Genomic DNA, 20,186 nt, shown 5'->3' on the forward strand with positions numbered 1-20,186 from the left:
AAATAAAAAATGTAAAATAAGAGCCACTCACTGCGCTTGCGCTTGCGCATGCGCATGCGCAGAAAAAAAACTCTGCACATGCGCTGTAAACAAAAAATCAGCACATGTAGGGTCTGTCTGGATCACAGTGAGAATCCATTGGTGGCAGCGGTGGATTTGCAGGTAGGAAATACAGCTTCAATCAAAAGATGGATGCAAGGGAAGGACGTAGAAAAGGCGAAAAGGTCGGCGACGCAGAAGGGGAAGCTGTAAGGACCAAGAGATTTCTCTCGAAGAAATTGAGGCCCTGGCAGACATAATTGTGAGGTAGATGGGAAGTTCTTGAAAACAAGGGGAGCTTCGGTAAAAGTAAACTTAAACCCTCTGTACTCGCAAAAGTTTGGGACCAGGTTGTTTAGTTTAATGCAGTGTCCATTACCCCGAGAAGCAGTGCACAACTCAAAGAAGTGGCAGGACCTCGGACAAGCAGTGACTGTAAGTAATATTTTTATTTACATTTTATTTACGTTTTTATTTATATTTACGCACTGCAATAACATCTTTAAATGTGATTCCTTTGTGTGTGTGTGTGTGTGTGTGTTCAAAAGGACCCTCTCTTTAAAAAGTTCCATTTTCATCTTTGCAGAAGATGGTGTCACTGATCAACCTTGAATGGTCACAAACTGGAGGAGGTCCGGCAAGTAGGCTGCAACTAACAGCTGTGGAGCAGTGGATAGCTAATGTGATTATATCTTACAGGAGAAAACCAACCATCAACGTGGAAGCTGGGCCCAGTTTCCCAAGAGAGGGTAAACCCAGCAAATTGCACAGTCTGGGTTGGCTAAATGTTACATACTGCATGTGCTGGCTACACTTCTCCTTCCTCCCTGCTGCTAACCAAGCAAGCCACACCTGCGAGACGTCAGGAGGATGGAAGGGAGAGCTGATGCAGAGAACATAGGACATCTTGTGGGGAGAACATCCAACAATCGACATTGCTCCTGGAAATCTTCGGTGTGGTGAAGGTAGAATTAGCGGGACTGAGATGAAGTAGCAACACTGGCTGGAAGAATGGGTGAGGTGAGGGGAGAAATTGTGGGACTGTCATTAAGGGTGGCAAGACTTTTGGGACAGATGAGAGGTAGTAGCAGCAATAAGGGGGCGCACACCCAGGTGATCATTGTTGCCACTAATGTTCTAACCTCCAGACCAAAGTCAAAGGTTGATCCACAGGCTGAGGATGATTCCGAAGAGGAACCCAGGCCTTCCACAATGACACATGCTAGCTCTGTCCCTGTTGTAACCCAACAAGAAACACGCCGTCGGAAAGAAAAGAGAACCTTTGGGGGTGGAGGAAGGAAGAGAGAGGAAGCACAGGTCTGCAACAACGGGCACGTGTGGACATAGCGGCATCAACAGGGGCAGGAGTTGCGCACGTCGCTTAGGGGGAGGACAGATAATTGCTTTGTTTGGTTGTTCATTTAAAAGTTTGGCATGAAATGTATAAAAGTTAAAAGATAAGTTATGTTGCTAAGTACAACTGCTGTACAAATGTTTAATAAACATTTATTTTGGACTTTTAACCTGACTCCTGCACATTTTTTAAAATCCAGCACAACAAAATCTTTTTGGCTTATGTCACGGATTCAACATATCAAATGGCCTTATTCCTTGTAACCTACAAGTTTAAATGAAACTGGGACAGGTTCCAATACTAAGGTGTTCATGGATCCTGACTTGTTCTGAGTCACTGATGCATGCAACGCCGGACCAATGTATCAGTGACCCTGGACAAGTCGAGATCCATGAACACCTTTGTACTCGTATGTAATCTTGTAAAGCCAGGATTTTCAAATGTAACCCAATTTGAGGCAGTTAATGGACGTTGGAGCCTGGTGGCAACATACTAAATATACTTATGAGGTTGAGCACACCCTTTTCTAGTGGATAAAAACATTTTTACACTAAATAAATATCCATTAAAATATATAGTTTATTCAGGTTCATCATTATAGGCAGTCCCTCAAAATTGAGGCTTGCTTCCACTCTAAAAGTGAGTTCTCAGGTGACTGTGCAGTCCAATATGGGAATTACAGTCTCTGTCACAGGTGGGACAGACAATCGTTGAAGGAAAAGGTGGGTGGGGAGTCTAGTTTGCTGCACGCTCCTTCCGCTGTCGACGCTTTTCTGCATGCTCTTGGCAATGATACTTGAGGTGCTCAGCGCCCTTCCGGATGCTCTTCCTCCACTTAGGGTGGACTTTGGCCAGGGACTCCCAAATGTTAGTGGGGATGTTGCACTTTATTAAGGAGGCTTTTGAGGGTGTCCTTAAACGTTTCCTCTGCCCACCTGGGGATCGCTTGCTGTGTAGGTGTTCTGAGTAGAGCACTTGCTTTGGGAGCCTTGTGTCGGGCATGCGGACGATGTAGCCCACCCAACGGAGTTGGTCGAGTGTGGTCAGTGGTTTGATGCTGGCCTGATCGAGAACACTAAAGTTGGTGCATCAATCCTCCCAGGTGATTTGCAGAATCTAGCAGAGTCATCGTTTGTGGTATTTCTCCAGCAATTTGAGGTGTCTATTGTATATGGCCCATGTCTCTGGTCCATACAAGAGGGCAGGTATCACAACAGCCCTGTATATCATAAGCTTGGTGCCAGATTTGAAGGCCTGGTCTTTGAACACTCTCTTCCTCAGGAAACCAAAGGCTGTGCTGGCGCACTGGAGGCGGTGTTGGACCTTGTCGTCGATGTCTGCTCTTGCTGATAGTAGGCTCCCGAGGTATGGAAAGTGGTCCACGTTGTCCAAAGCCGGGCCGTGGATTTTGATGGCAGTGCTGTGTGGCAGGGTTAGGTTGGTGGAGGACTCTTGTCTTACGGATGTTTAGTGTAAGGCCCATGCTTTCGTAAGCCTCGGTGAAGATGTTGACGATGGCTTGGAGTTCATCCTCTGTGCGCAGACACAAGCGTCGTCCGCGTACTATAGTTCGATGTCTAAGGATGGGACGGTCTTGGATCTAGCCTGGAGGCAACGAAGGTTGAACAGGTTCCCACTGGTTCTATAGTTTAGTTCCACTCCAATGGGGAGCTTGTTGAGTGCGAGATGGAGCACTGCAGTGAGGAAGATCGAGAAGAGGGTTGGCGCGATGACGCAGCCCTGCTTTTCCCCAGTCCGGATGTGGACTGGGTCTGTGGTGGATCCATTGGTCAGGATCACGGCTCGCATATCGTCGTGGAGCAGGTGGAGAATGGCAACAAACTTTTGGGGGCAGCTGAACAGAGGAGGATGTTCCATAGTCCCTCGCGGTTAACGGTGTCAAAGGCCTTGGTGAGGTCAAAGGCGGCCATGTACAAGTACAAGGGTTGGTGCTGCTCCCTGCATTTCTCTTGCAGTTGTCGCGCCGTGAAGATCATGTTCATTGTACCCCGTTGTGGACAGAATCTGCATTGTCACTCTTCGAGAAGTTCTTCAGCCACAGGGAGAAGACGGTTGAGGAGGAATCTAGCGATGACTTTCCCAGTGGCCGACAACTGGGAGATTCATTTGTGGTTGTTACAGTCAGACTTGTCCCCTTTTTTTTTTAAAAAGATGGTCACGATTGCGGCATCTTTGAGATCTCCAGGCATGCACGCCTCCTTCCAGTTGAGAGATGAGTTCATGCATTCACGGCAATAACGCCACTCCGCCATACTTCAGTGCCCCAGCAGGGATTCCATCTGCTCCTGATGCCTTGTTGGATGATGGATGGCCTTTTCTACCTTGTGCAGGGCTGGGGTTTTGCTGAGATGATGGCGGGTAGCATGCTGCGGGATGGAGTCGAGGACACTCGTGTCAAGGGCAGAACCTCGATTTAAAGTGATCTTCGAAGTGCTCTTTCCAGCGGGCCTCTGTGTCCTTGATGAGTGTCTTCCCGTTCTTGGCCTGCAGTGGGGTGGGGCCTTGGGTGCTTTTGGCTGTAGGTGGACTTGACTGCGGTGAAGAATCCTTGCACGTCATGGCTGTCGGCCAGCTGCTGAATCTCCTGTGCTTTCTCCACCCACCATCTATTCTTTAGGTCATGGGTTTTTTGTTGGCCCTCTGGCCTTTAGCCGTCTGTAGAGCTGCTTTGCTGCTCCTGAGTTAGGTTGTTGCTTTAGGTTCAGAAAGGCCCTGCACTTGAGGTTTATTAGCTCCTGGACATTTTCATCAAACCAGTCCAGGTGTTTCCTGGTTGAGTGACTGAGCATATCTTCGCAGGCATTGGTTATGAAGGACTGGAGGGCAGACCAAGCGCTGGCTGTATAGGGCTCTCTTAGCTGGGTCTTTGAGTGCCCCAACGTTGATTTTTCTGCGGCATTGCTTCTTTTGCCATCGTATCTTTGGGGCTATATTAATGTTGATGACGGAACGGATTAGGCGGTGGTCCATCCAGCAGTCGTTGGCTCCTGTCATGGCGCGGGTGATGCGCACGTCCTTGCAATCTCTCACTCGAATGATGACCAATGCTTGGAGCAAGGATGTTGCCACGATGCCTTGTACTTGTCCCTCTGGTGGAACAAGGTGTTGATGCTGCTGGTACCGCTGGAGTTGGTTTTCCCTATCCCCTCTCTGCTGATCACGCCTCCCCAGAGGTCTGTATTCTGGTTCACCTAAGCATAGCAATACTGTATTAAAACATTGAAAATTTAAAGGAGACTATTTAAAAACAAAGTTCAATGTCCAGGCTTTAAAATAATTCACTAATCCTTTCCAATGTGCCTGGAGTGTGTTGCACTGTCTTGTGTGGAGGACCTTCAGCCTGGGATAGCAACGGGCAGCGTGCGTGGAGGACCATTGGCCAGGGATAGTAGCGGGTCGAGTCGGCTGCGTTGAAGACTTTATCTGCGAAGGAAAAGGCTGTCCTGGATGTTTGCTAAAGCAAGGTTAATCTTGAGGTGACTTTGCCTGCCGTTTTAGGAGAAGAGGCTACTCTACATTTTTGGTGATGAATCTTGGAGTATCTTTTGCAATTCGGATCCAGTTGGAACTTCGAGGGGAAAAGGCGAGTGGGGAAGATTTGTTTTTAAATTTGCCTGCAGTATCCTCAACCAAGGAAGAGTCTTAAAAGTAAGTTTTATTTCAGCTAAATTACTTTTAAACTACAGTTATTTGCTACAAAAAGGCATGGAGGACCTTCGGCCAGGGATAGGAGCGGGCCAGCGCCCATTTCTTTGAAGTGAGGGTAGGGTTTTTTTCAAACGGTCTTCAATGTCTCTGCAGTTTTAAAAAAAAAAACGGCGGTGGGGAAAGTGGCCTTAATGGCCAGAAACAGCGCGTAAACAGCTTTTTACCATACACCAACGGCAGAATATATAGCGCCAAAAATTCTGGCGCTGTTTGCCGGCGCTCAAACATCAGGGAAACTTTGAAATGCCTATCCATGCCAGAAACATCACTGGGTGCCAAAAGAAACAGCGCCCAATGCTGGGGAAAATAGGGGCCCTAGATAGAGTGGATAGGAAGGACCTATTCCTCTTAGCAGAGGGATAAATAACCAGGAAGCATAGATTTAAAGCAAGAAGGTTTAGAGAGGATTTGAGGAGAAATACTTTGACTGAGGGTGATGGGGTCTGGAACTCATTGTCTGAAAGGGTGGTAGAAGCAGAAACCTTCATAGCATTTAAAAAGTATTTGGATGTGCACTTGGAAGTGCCATAACTTACAAGGCTACGGACCAAGAGCTGGAAAGTGGGATGAGGCTGGATAGCTCTTTGTCAGCCGGCATGGGCATGATGGGATGAATGACCTCCTGTGCTATAATGCTCATTTTCAAACTGCATTTCTACTGTAATTGCAATGCTAAAACAGAATTTACAAAATGAGACCAAACTATTGAATATTGATTTTTTTTTTCTCACCTATAGACTGGGCCGTCGAAATACATTCATTCTCTCATTAGTTGTATCAATTATTCAGCACATTGGAGTTTCAATCTCTGTGGATTTCCTCATGTTTGTTGTATTCCGTATTTGTAGTGGGGTAGCATTGGCTGGACTACTCTTGTCTGTGTACATTGCAAGTAAGTATGCATCAGCTTAGAATCTGACCATATGTCAAACTACAGTGTATTCAAATGTATGCCTGTCTCAAAATTACAGGTTCCTCTCCTTTCTTAGTTTCTGTGACTTTTTTAAAGAGGTACAAGTACAACTCTTATTTTATATGATTTTCCAATACTGATCTTTAAGATATGACTTTTGTCAGTTTCTTCAATAATTACAGACAAAGTTGACCAAAATGCTATACTTGGAGCTCTTTAGTTCTAAGAAGTCGCTATCGTACATCTTAAAATTAAATTTCCCCAAATCTAAACAATAGCAAATGGCTGTATGCTGCACTAGTAGTTATTTTTTTTTTCATCCCTCTCTCCCTCTCCCTCCCAATATCCCCATCCAGGTTGCAAGTCCCTTTTTACATCAGCGAATTCAGTTGGCAATACTTAAAGATTGCTGAAATTGACTCAACTGTGCGTTCTCATAATTATTTGAATTGCATACGAGAGTAACTTGTCACAGCTGTTAAGGTTTAGTATAGTTATTTTGGGCTCCAGTTTCGGACCCTCGCTAGAACAGCGCTCATCAGAGAGGCCCGCCTAATTTGTAGAACAGAAATTGTGCCGGATACTTACCTCGCGATTCGCCGATATCTGTAGGCCCATTTCCAGCTCGGCGCGGCGCAGCAGGAGCTGGTAGGGGCGGAGATACAACCCTGTGCCAAAAACAGTGCCGGCAGTTGCGCGCGTGCGCAGTGGCTCCTGGCCCTCCCAGCGCGTTCTGTCTCCGGGCGATGACCCTATCCCTGGCTGAAGGGATGTCGCCCCTGTCCCGGGCCGAGTGGCCTGACACCTCTTACCTCATCGGCGGCGGGGCCCGCCTGCCCGGCATCTCCTGGGTGCAGGCCCCGCCCGAAGTGGCGGCGTCGTCGGCGGCGGGGCCCGTCCAAAATCCTCAGTGGCGGCCCGGCTTCTCGGTGCGGGCAACGGCGGGGCTGACCCACCCAGCATCTCGCTAGGGGCGGGTCCCGCCAAAAGTCCTCAGTGGCGGCCTGGCTTCGGCGGCGGGGCCCACCTACTTGGCATTTTGCTGGGGAAGGGACCCACCCGAAGTCCTTGACAGCAGCGATAATCTGCTAGGTGCGGGCCCCGCCCGAAGTGGCGTTGTCTGTGGTGGCTGGGCCCGCCTGACCGGCATCTCCTGGGGGAGCCCTGTCCCAGCACGCTGTTGGAGGGCTCCCAGTGTTGCAGTAGATGAGTAGAAACTTAATTTTCTTATTTATTGATTTAATTTTTTTTGTTTTAATTTTTTTGATTTTATTTATCATTTATTATTGATGATGGCTCTTTATTTGTAAAAGTGAAGTATTTAATGCTTGTAAACTTCCCTCCCCCTTCCCCCCCCCCCCCCAACTCCCCATCTCTCATTCCCTACGCCTAATTTATAAAATGTAGGCAAGGTTTTTCTGAGCGTACAAAAATCTACACTTACTAGTTTGGAGTAAGTTTTCACTGCCTAAACTTGCAAAACAGGTGCAAGTGGCTGGACACGCTCCCTTTTGGAAAAAAAAATCTGTTCAAAAATGAAACTATTCTAACTCACTAGAACTGGAGCAAATTAAATGCTGAGAATTGCAATTTCTAAGATGCTTCATTCTAAACTAGTTGCTCCAAAAAAATAGGAGCAACTCAGGCAGGAACATGAGCCCAGAGAATGTTGGATTTAGCTGCAAAATCTGATGTATAATTTTAATTGGCTTCAGAAATTAATTTTATTTTCTGAGCTGTTCATTAGGCAGCTTTATGGACTGATAGAAAACTAAAGATATAAACAAGAACAATATAGAATGCAAATGCACTGCATGAGACTAAGAAATGCTTTTCAATCATCATAGTACAGTGAATTAGGAGCGTAGATGGTGAGCAATTTCTTGTAAATGTCACCGAGTTAAGGAAATGTAAATGTCGCAGGGTTGGGAGACTTGAAATCAGTCAAGTAAATTTAAATTGGTGGAGTGTTGTATCAATTTCATTTGTAAAATCTGACTCGAAGGAATATTTTTTCCTTACTGCTCAGAGTAAGTGGGATTTCTTAAAACTCGATCTCTTGAGAGAACTAACCAATCTACTCTCAAATTTGGCTATTTTCATCAGAACACGAGGACATGTGATTAGGTCTTTAAAATTATGATGGGATGGAACCGGGTAGATAGATAGTTTCCAGTGGTTTAGTGACTTTAAAATGAACCTAATTACTCATACTTCATTTTAAAAGTGAAGTTCTCTTGTGAGAACATAAGAATTAGGAGCAGGAGTAGGCCATATGGCCCCAAGAGTCTGCTCCGCCTTTCAGTAAGATCATGGCTGATCTTCAACTTCAACTCCAATTTCCCGCCCAATTTTCCCCATATCCCTTGATTCCCCAAGAATCCAAAAATCTATCTATCTCAGCCTTGCACATACTCAACGACTCAGCATCCACAGCCCTTTGGGGGTAGAGAATTCCAAAGATTCAACATCCTCTGGGCAAAGAAATTCCTCCTCATCTCAGTCTTAAACAGCTGACCCCTTATCCTGAGACTATGCCCTCTAGTTCTGGACTCTCCAGCTGGGGGAAACAACCTCTCGGCATCTACTCTGTCAATCCCCCTCAGAATCATTATATGTTTCAATGAGATTACCTCTTATTATTCTAAACTCGAAAGAGTATAGGCTCAATCTCTCCTCGTAGAACAACCCTGTCATCCCAGGGATCAATCTAGTGAACCTTTGTTGCACCGCCTCTAAGTCAAGTATGTCCACCTTCTGATAAGGAGATCAAAACTGTGTACAGTATATTCAAGGCTGATATAGATAGATTTTTGGATTCTAGGGGAATCAAGGGATATAGGGATCGGGCGGGAAATTGGAGTTGAAGTCGTGATCTTTTTGAATCTTGAACTGTTAATAAAGGATGTAATCAGTCCAGTCATGAGAAATGATATTGGCTCAGAAAATCAAGATGTAGAATCAGTTTGGGTGGAGATGAGGAATAATAAGTGGAAGAAGTCACTGGTGGGCATAGTCTATTGGCCCCCTAACAGTAGCTACACTGTTGGACGGATTATAAATCAAGAAATAATGCAGGCCTGTAAAAAAAGTAACGGCAATAATCGTGGGAGGATTTAATCTTATGGATTGGACAAATCAAATTGGCCAAGGAAGAGTTCATAGAGTGTATCTGGGATAGTTTCCTTGAACGGTACTTTGCGGAACCAACCAGGGAGCAGGCTATCTTAGATCTGGTATTGTGTAATGAGACGGGATTAATAAATGATCTCCTAGGAAAGAGTGATCATAGCATAGTTGAATTTCAAATTTAGTTGGAGGGTGAGAAAGTTGGATCTCAAACCAGTGTCCTAAGCTTAAATAAAGGAGACTACAAAGGTATGAAGGCAGAGTTGGCTAAAGTGGACTGGGAAAATAGATTACAGAGTAGGACAGTTTATGAGCAGTGGCAGACATTTTAAGGAGATATTTCATAACTCAACAAAAATATACCTCAATGAGAAGGAAAGACTAAGAGAAGGGATATCCATCAGTGACTAATTAAGGAAATAAAGGATGGTATCAAATTGAAAACAATGGCACACAAAGTGGCCAAGATTAGTGGGAGGCCAGAGGATTGGGAAACTTAAAGCCAGCAGAGAACGACTTTTTTAAAAAAAAACAATAGAGGGTGAAGATAGATTATGAAAGTAAACTAGCAAGAAAAATAAAAACAGATAGTAAGAGTCTCTACAGGTGTATAAAAAAAGAAGAGAGTGACTAAAGTAAATGTTGGTCCCTTAGATGATGAAATTGGGGAATTAATAGTGGGGAATAGAGAAATGGCAGAGACTTTGAACAAATATTTTGTGTTGGTCTTCATGGTAGAAGACACCAACAACATCGCAATAATGGATAATCAAGGTGCTATTTTGAGGGAGGAACTTAAAACAATCACTATCACTGAAGAAGAACTCAGTAAAATAATGGGACTAAAGGTGGACACGTACCCTGGACTTGATGGCTTGCATCCTAGGATCTTAAAATAATTGGGCGCAGAGATAGTGGATGCATTGGTTGTAATCTACCAAAATTCCCTGGATTCTGGAGAGGTCCCAGCGGATTGGAAAACCGCAAATGGAACGCCCCTATTTAAAAAAGGATGCAGACAGGAAACTAGACCAGTTAGCCTAACATCTATTGTTGGGAAAATGCTAGAGTCCATTATTAAGGAAGCAGTAGCAGGACATTTGGAAAAGCATAATTCAGTCAAGCAGAGACAGCATGGTTTTATGAAAGGGAAATAATGTTTGACAAATTTGCTGGTGTTCTTTGAGGATGTAATGAGCAAGGTGGATAAGGGGTGCCCAGTGGATGTGGTGTATTTGGATTTCCAGAAGGCATTCGATAAGGTGCCACGTAAAAGGTTACTGCACAACATAAAAGTTCACGGGGTTGGGGGTAATATATTAGCATGGATAGAGGATTGGCTAACTAACAGAAAACAGAGAGATGGGGTAAATGCGTAATTTTCCGGTTGGCAAACAGTAACTAGTGGGGTGCCACAGGAATCGGTGCTGGGGCCTCAGCTATTTACAATCTATATTAATGACTTGGATGAAGGGACCGAGTGTAATGTAGCCAAGTTTGCTGCTGATACAAAAATAGGTGGGAAAGCAAGTTGTGAGGAGGACACAAACTATCTGCAAAGGGATATAGACAGGCTAAGTAAGTAGGCAAACATTTGGCAGATGGAGTATAATGTTGGAAAATGTGAGATTATCTACTTTGGCAGAAAAAATAGAAAAGCAAATTATAATTTAAATGGAGAAAAATTGCAAAGTGCTGCAGTACAGAGGGACCTGGGTGTCCTTGTGCATGAAACACAGTTAGTATGCAGGTACAGCAAGTAATCAAGAAGGCAAATGGAATGTTGGCTTTTATTGCAAAGGGTGATGGAGTATAAAAGCAGAGAAGTCCTGCTACAACTGAACAGGGTATTGGTGAGGCCACACCGTGAGTACTACGCACAGTTTTGGTCTCCTTATACTTGCATTGGAGGCAGTTCAGAGAAGGTTTACTAGGTTGATTCCTGAGATGAAGGGGTTGACTTACGACGAAAGGTTGAGCAGTTTGAGCCTGTACTCATTGGAGTTCAGAAGAATGAGCAGTGATCTTCTTAAAACTCGACCAGGTAGATGCAGAAAGGAGTTTCCACTCATAGAATCTAGAACTAAGGGGCATAGTTTCAGAATAAGGGGTCGCCCATTTAAAATTGAGATGAGAAATTTCTTCTGAGGGTTGTAAATCTGTGGAATTCTCTGCCTCAGAGAGCTATGAAGGCTGTGTCATTGAATATATTCAAGGGGAGATAGACAGATTTTTGAGCAATAAGAGTAAAGGGTTATGGGGAGTGGACAAGGAAGTGGAGTTGAGCCCATGATCAGATCAGCCATGATCTTATTGAATGGCGGAGCAGGCTCGAGGGGCCAAATGGCCTACTCTTGTCCTATTTCTTATGTTCTTATGTTGCAGGTGTAGTCTCAGCAAAGCCCCGTGTAACTGTAGTAAGACTTCCTTAGTTTTGTACTCCAACCCCCTTGCAATAAAGACCAACGTGCCATTTGCAGTCCTAATTGCTTTCTGTACCTGCATTCTAACTTAGTGTTTCCTGTACGAGGACATCTAACTCTCTCTGAACACCATTTAATAGTTTCTCACCGTTTATTAAAAATCTATTGTTTTTCTATTCATCCTACCAAAGTGAATAACCTCATTTCCCCACATCATACTCTTATTGCCCACTCACTTAACCTGTCTATATCCTTTTGCAGGCTCTTTGTCCACCTCACAGCTTACTTTTCCACCTAGCTTTGTATCGTTAACAAACCTGGATACATTGCATTTGGTCCCTTCATCTAAGAATTTAATATAGATTGTAATTAGCTGAGGTCCATGCACTGATCCTTATGTCATCTTACTGGTTACAGCTTACCACCTGGAAAATTACCCATTTATCCCTACTCTCTGTTTTCTGGCCATTAACCAATCTTTTATCAGTACTAATATATTCCCCTACCCCAAAAGCCCTTATCTTTCATGGCAATCTTTTATGTAGCACCTTATCGTATGCCTTTTGGAAATCCAAATATACTTGCATCCACTTGTTCCCCTTTATCGACCCTGCTAGTTACATCCTCAGAACATTTGTTCAATATGATTTCCCTTTCATGAAAAACATGTTGACTCTGCTTAATCATATGATTTTCCATGTGCCCTGTTACCACTTCCTTGATAATAGATTTCAGCATTCTCCTGACCACTTATGTCAGGCTAACTGGCCTGTAGTTCCCTGTTTTGTCCTCTCTCCTTTCCTGCATAGTGACATTACATTTGTTACATTCCAATCTGCTGGGACTATTATAGAATTTGGGAAGATCACAACCAATGCATCCACTATCTCTGCAGCCACTTCCTATAGAACCCTAGGATGTAGGCCATCAGGTCCAGGGGATTTATTGGCTTTTAGTTGTATTAGTTTCTCAAGTAGTTTTTCTCTACTGATATTAATTACTTTAAGTTACTCACTAATTTTGGTATGCTTTTTGTGTCTTCTACTATGAAGACCGATACAAAATATTTGTTTAAAGTCTCTGCTATTTCCTTATTCCCCATTATAATTTCAGCTGTCTCAGCCTCTCTTCCTTTTCACATACTTGTAGAAGCCCTTACAATCTGTTTTTAATATTTCTTGCTAGTTTACTCATTTTATTTTCACCCTTTTTATCAATTTTTTTTGCTGGTTTCTAAAGCTTTCCCAATTCTTGGATTTACTGCTATTCTTCGAAACATTATATGCCTTTTTTAATCTAGTACTATCTTTAACTTCTCTAGTTAGCCATGGATGGACCACTTTTCCCGTGGAATTTTTATTTCTCAATGGAATGTATATTTGTTAAGAATTGTGGTGTATTTCTTTAAATGTCTGCCCTGCTTATTTATCTATCCTACCTTTTAATTTCCCAATTTACCTTATCCAACTCGCCTCACAAAAGCATAATTGGTTTTATTTAAGTTTAAGACTCTAGTTTTGGATTTAAGTATTTCACACACAAACTCAATATTAAATTCTATGATATTGTGATCACTCTTCTCCAGAGGATGCTTTACTATGAGATTACTATTTAACCCTGTTTCATTACTCATTACAAGATCTAAAATAGCCTGTTCCCTGGTTGGTTCCATGACTTTTTGTTCTAGGAAACTGTCTCAAATGCAATCCCTGAACTTGTCCTCTAGACTGCCTTTGCCAATTTGATTTGCCCAGTCGATATGAAGATTAAAGTCCACATGATTATTTTATTACCTTTGTTACTAGCTCCTATTATGTGTTGATTAATGCTCTGTCCAATGGGATAGAGGGTATGATAACATAGTGGTCATTGGAGTAGTAATCCAGAGGCCTGGTCTAATAACCCAGAGACTTGAGTTCAAATCCCACTATGGCAGCTGGCGAATTTAAATTCAATTAAATAAATCTGAAATAAAAAGACAGTATTAGTAATGGTGACCATGAAACTACCAGATTGTTGTATAAACCCATCTGGTTCCCAAATTTTCTTTAGGGAAGGAAATCAGCCATCCTTACCTGGTCTGGCCTATATGTGACTCCAGATCCACAGCAATGTGGTTGATTCTTAACCTCTGAAATTGGCCTAGCAAGCCACTCTGTTGTAACAAATCGCTATGATAAGAATAAAACCAGACAGACCACCCGGTATTGACCTAGGCACCGGCTACGGACGCAACAACGACACACCCAGCCCAGTCAACCCTGCAAAGTCCTCCTCACTAACATCTGGTGACCTGTGCCAAAATTGGGAGAGCTGTCCCACAGACTAGTCGAGCAACAGCCTGACGTCGTCATACTCACAGAATCATACCGTTCAGCCAATGTCCCAGACTTCTCCATCACCATCCCTGGATATCTGTCCCACCTGCAGGACAGAAACACCAAAGGTGGTGGCACAGTGGTATACAGTCGGGAGGGAGTGGCCTGGGAGTCCTCAACATTGACTCCGGACCCCATGAAATCTCATGGCTTCAAGTTAAGCATGGGCACGGAAATCTCCTGCTGATTACCATCTACCACCCTCCCACAGCTGATTAATCAGTACTCCTCCATGTTGAACACCACTTGGAAGAAGCACTGAGGATAGCAAAGGCACAGATTATACTTCAATATTTATCACCAGGAGTGACTTGGTTGCACCACTATTGACCGAACTGGCTGCCAAACTGGGCCTGTGGCAGATGGTGAGAAGCAACATGAGGGAAAAACCTATTTGTCCTTGTCCTCACCCATCTACCTGTCGCAGATGCACCTGTCCATAACCGCATTGGTCGCAGTGACCACTGCACGGTCCTTGTGGAGGTGAACCCCCATCCTCACACTGAGGACACCCTCCATCTTGTGTGGCACTACCGGCCTGCTAAACAGGATAGATTCAGTACAGATCTAGCAGCTCAAAACTAGGCATCCATGAGGCACTGTGAGCCTTCAGCAGCAGCAGCAGAATTGTATTCCACCATAATCTGTAGCCTCATGACCCGGCATATCCCTCACTCTAGTATTATCATCAAGCCAGAGGACCAACCCTGGTTCAATGAGTAGTGAAGAGCGTGCCAGGAGCAGCACCAGGCATACCTAAAAATGAAGTGCTAATCTGGGGAAGCTGCAACACAGGACTAAACAGCAGAAGCAGTGACTACACTCCAAAGTTACTTCATTGTCTGTAAAATGCTTTGAGACATCCCGTGGTCATGAAAGGCATTCTAAAAATGCAAGTTGTCTTCATGCTACAAGAGTTATGCGATCCCACAATCAACAGATCAGTTCAAAGCTCTGCAGTCCAGTCACATTCTGTCGTGAATGGTGGTGAGCAACTAATGAGAGGAGGAGGCTTCATGAGAATCCCCATCCTAAATGTGGGTGCAAAGACGAGGCTGAAGCATTTGCAACCATCTTCAGCCAGAAGTGTCGAGTGGATGAGCCATATCGGCCTCCCCCTGAGGTCCCCACTGTTATGTCTCAAATAAAGCAATGTGACTGAGTACTGCAGACTTGAGTAAGTGTAACCTTAGTCTCTTTATTCTGCCTCCAGAGTGCTGGCACAGCATGGGAGGCCTGCTTACATGCAGTGCTCCCAAGGGATGCTGGGATCCCTTGGGACTCCAACAGATGCGCCCTCTGGTGATTTTAGAATGCTGGTTACAAGGTGTTGCATACATAACACCCACCATCACAGAAGCCAGTCCAGCCAATTCGATTCCGTCCACGTGATATCAAGAAATGGTTAAACACACTGGATGCAGCAATGGCTATGGGCTCCGACAACACCCCGGCTGTCATGCTGAAGACTTGTGCTCCAGAACTAGCGTGTCTCTAGCCAAGCTCTTCCACTGCAGCTACAACACTGGCATGTATGTCCTGTCCACTTAAAGCAGGATAAATCCAATCCGGCCAATTACCACCTCATCAGTCTACTTGCAGTCATCAGCAAAGATGCTCACTGATGCTCAGTTCGGGTCCCACCAAGACCACTTGGTTCTAGATCTCATTATAGGCTTGGTCCAAACATGGACAAAATAGCTGATTTCCAGAGGTGAGGTAAGTGACTGCCCTTGACATCAAGACAGCATTTGACCGAGTGTGGCATCAAAGAGCTCTAGTAAACTTGAATTCAATGGGAATCGGGGGGGATGATGGCGATGGGCGGGTGGGGAAACTCTCCACTGGCTGGGGTCATACCTAACGCAAAGGAAAATGGCTGTGGTTCATAGAATCACAGAAATTTATGGCAAAGAAGGAGGCCATTCGGCCTATCGTGTCCGTGCCAGCTGACAAAGATCCATCCATCCTAATCACACTTTCCAGCTCTTGGAACATAGCCTTATAGGTTATGGCACTTCAAGTGCATATCCAAGTACTTTTAAAATGTGGTGAGGGTTTCTGCCTGTACCACCTTTTTCAGGTAGTGAGTTCCAGACCTCCACCACCCTCTAGGTGAAAATATTTCTCCTCAAATCCCCCCTCCTACTAATTACTTTAAATCCATGCCCCCTGCTTATTGACACCTCTGCTGAGGGAAATAGGTTTTTCCTATCCACTCTATCTAGGCCTCTCAATTTTATACACCTCAATTAGGTCTTCCCTCAGCCATTTTTGTTCCAAAGAAAACAACACCAACCTATCCAATCTTTCCTCACAGCTAAAATTCTCAGGTCCAGGCAACATCTTGTAAATTTCCTTTGCACCCTCTATAGGTGCCATCAGGTCTTTCCTGTAATGTGGTGACCAGAACTACACGCAGTAGTTTCTTAGAGCAATATCCAAGGCCCAACTATCTTCAGCTGCTTCATCAATGACCTTCCTTCCATCATAAGGCCAGATGTGGGGACGTTTGCTGATGATTGCAGTGTTCAGTTCCATTTGCAACTTCTCACATAATGAAGCAGTCCATGCCAACATGCAGCAGGACCTGGATGACATTCACGCCAGGCAACAACAAGCGAGAGTCTAACCACTGCCCCTTGACATTCAACAGCATTACCATCGGCGAATCCCCCACCAGCAACATCCTGGAAGTTAGTATTGACCATAAACTTAACTGGACCAGCCACATAAATACTGTGGCTACAAGAGCAGGTTAGAGGCTAGCTATTCTGCGGCTGGTGTCTCACCGCCTGACTGCCCAAAGCCTTTCATATGAACATAAGAAATAGGAGCAGGGGTAGGCCATTTGGCCCCTTGAGTCTGCTCCGCCATTTAATAAGATCATGGCTGATCTGATCATGGACTCGGCTCCACTTTCCTGCCCGCTCCCTAAAAACCCTTTATTCCCTTATCGCTCAAAAATCTGTCTATCTCTGCCTTAAATATATTCAATGACCCAGCCTCCACAGCTCTCCAGGGCAGAGAATTCCACAGATTTACAACCTTTTTGAGAGCAGAAATTCCTCCTCCTCTTAGTTTTAAATGGGCGGCCCCTTATTCTGAGACTGTGCTCCCTATGAATGGAAATATCCTCTCTGCATCCACCTTGTCGAGCCCCCTCATTATATTGTATGTTTCCATTCTTCTGAACTCCATTGAGTACAAGCCCAACCTACTCAACCATTCTTCATAAGTCAACCCCCTCATCTCCGGAATCAACCTAGTGAACCTTCTCTGAATTGCCTCCAAAGCAAGTATATCCTTCCTTAAATATGGAGACCAAAACTGTATGCGGTACTCTAGGTGGGGCCTCACCAATACCCTGTACAGTTACAGCAGGACTTCTCTGCTTTTATACTCCGTCCCCCTTGCAATAAATGCCAACATTCCATTTGCCTTTCTGATTACTTGCTGTATCTGCATACTAACTTTTTGTGTTTCATGCACCAGGACACCCAGGTCCCTCTGTACTGCAGCACTTTGCAATTTTTCTCCAATTAAATTATAATTTGCTTTTCTATTTTTTCTGCCAAAGTGGATAACCTCACATTTTCCCACATTATACTCCATCTGCAAAATTTTTGCCTGTCTATATCCCTTTGCAGATTTTTTTATGACCACCTCACAATTTGTATCATCAACAAATTTGGCTACATTACACTCGATTCCTTCATCCATGTCATTAATATAGATTGTAAATAGTTGAGGCCCCAGCACCGCTCCCTGCGGCACCCCACTTGTTACTGTTTGCCAACCAGAAAATGACCCATTTATCCCGACTCTCTGTTTTCTGTTAGTTAGCCAGTCCTCTATCCGTGCTAATATATTACCCCCAACCCCATGAACTTTTATCTTGTGCAGTAATCTTTTATGTGGCACCTTATTGAATGCCTTCTGGAAAAACAAATACACCACATCCATTGGTTCCCCCTTTACCACCCTGCTCGTTACATCCTCAAAGAACTCTAGCAAATTTGTCAAACATGATTTTCTCCATCTACAAGACACAAGTCAGAAATGTGATGGAATACTCTACACTTGCCTGGATGAGTGCAGCTCCAACAACACTCCAGAAGCTCGACGCCATTCAGGACAAAGCATCATTTTATTGACCCCCCATCCACCACCTTAAACATTTAATACCTCAACCACTGGCGCACTGTGGCAGCAGTGTACACCATCTACAAGATGCACTGCTGCAACTCATCAAGGCTTCTTCATCACATCCTCCCAAACCCATGACATCTACCAACTAGAAGAACAAGGGCAGCAGGCACATGGGAACACCACCAACTCCAAGTTCCCGTCCAAGTCACACACCATCCTGACTTGGAATTATATCACTGTTCCTGCATTCCGGCTGGGTCAAAATCCTGGAACTCCCTCTCTAACAACACTGGATGTACCTTCACCACACGAACTGGAGCAGTTCAAGAAGGTGGCTCACCACTATCTTCCCTAGGGCAATAAATGCTGGCCTTGCCAATGACGACCACATCCCAGGAACAATTTTTTAAAACTACTGTGTGGGGTCTATAAACTGCTTCCACCAGTGATTTCTGTCCCTTTTTGTTATTTATCTCCACCCAGACTGATTCTACATCCTGACCTTCCGAGCCAAGATCCTTTCTCACTACTATCCTTATGTCATCCTTTATTTCAGGGCAAACCCTGCCCCCTCCCTTTTCTATTCTGCCTGTCTTTTTGAAACATCAAGTACCCTGTAATATTTAGTTCCCAACCTTGGTCACCTTGCAACCATGTCTCTGTAATGGCTATTAGATCAAAGCCATTTTACTCTCCCTGTGCCACTAATTCGTCTATCTTGTTATTAATGCTTCGTGCATTCAAATAAAGAGCCTTTAATTTAATTTTTTTTTAACCATTATTCCCTGCTTTCACCTTATTTGCTGATGCACTATTACTGTTAAATTCTCTGTCCTTCCTAGCACATTACTTATTTTTACCCAAATAGCTACACAACTCCATTGCCTTGACTTTTCTCTTTAGTTTTCTAAATTTCCCCTCACCTGACCCCTTCCCCCAGCCTTTTTAGTTTAAAACCCTATAGAAACATAGAAACATAGAAAATAGGTGCAGGAGTAGGCCATTCAGCCCTTCTACCCTGCACCACCATTCAATAACATCATGGCTGATCATTCGCCTCAGTACTCCTTTCCTGCTTTCTCTCCATACCCCTTGATCCCTTTAGCCGTAAGCGCTATATCTAACTCCCTCTTTAATATATCCAATGAACTGGCATCAACAACTCTCTGCGGTAGGGAATTCTGAGTGAAGAAGTTTCTCCTCATCTCAGTCCTAAATGGCTTACCCCTTATCCTTAGACTGTGACCCCTGGTTCTGGACTTCCCCAACATCGGGAACATTCTTCCTGCATCTAACCTGTCCAGTCCCGTCAGAATTTTATATGTTTCTATGAGATCCCTTCATCGTTCTAAACTCCAGTGAATACAGGCCCAGTCGATCCAGTCTCTCCTCATATGTCAGTCCAGCCATCCCGGGAATCAGTCTGGTGAACCTTCGCTGTACTCCTTCAATAGCAAGAACGTCCTTCCTCAGATTAGGAGACCAAAACTGAACACAATATTCCAGGTGAGGCCTCACCAAGGCCCTGTACAACCGCAGTAAGACCTCCCTGCTCCTATACTCAAATCCCCTAGCTATGAAGGCCAACATATCATTTGCCGCTTTCACCGCCTGCTGTACCTGCGTGCCAACCTTCAATGACTGATGTACCATGACATCCAGGTCTCGTTGCATCTCCCTTTTTCCTAATCTGCCACCATTCAGATAATCTGCCTTTGTGTTTTTGCCCCCAAAATGGATAACCTCACATTTATCCACATTATACTGCATCTGCCCACTCCCCTAACCTGTCCAAGTCACCCTGCAACCATTTAGCGTCCTCCTTACAGCTCACACCGCCACCCAGCTTTGTGTCTTCTGCAAACTTGGAGATATTACACTCAATTCCTTCATCTGAATCATTAATGTATATTGTAAATAGCTGGGGTCCCAGCACTGAGCCCTGCGGCACCCCACTCGTCACTGCCTGCCATTCTGAAAAGGACCAGTTTATACCGACTCTCTGCTTCCTGTCTGCCAACCAGTTCTCTATCCACGTCAATACATTACTCCCAATACCATGTGCTTTA

At 44.4% G+C, this 20,186-nt stretch overlaps 1 protein-coding gene across 1 annotated transcript in view; it reads left to right on the forward strand.

The window, feature by feature from the left end:
• slc22a31 (solute carrier family 22 member 31) overlaps positions 1-20,186 on the forward strand; it is a 92,926-nt gene that overhangs the window by 19,492 nt on the left and 53,248 nt on the right. Inside the window, exon 3 of the mRNA XM_070898157.1 lies at positions 5,860-6,014. Coding sequence (XP_070754258.1) covers positions 5,860-6,014 — 155 coding nt within the window. The remainder of the gene's footprint in view (positions 1-5,859; positions 6,015-20,186) is intronic.

Source organism: Pristiophorus japonicus, chromosome 13 (assembly GCF_044704955.1).
Source record: "Pristiophorus japonicus isolate sPriJap1 chromosome 13, sPriJap1.hap1, whole genome shotgun sequence".
NCBI lineage: Eukaryota > Metazoa > Chordata > Chondrichthyes > Pristiophoridae > Pristiophorus > Pristiophorus japonicus.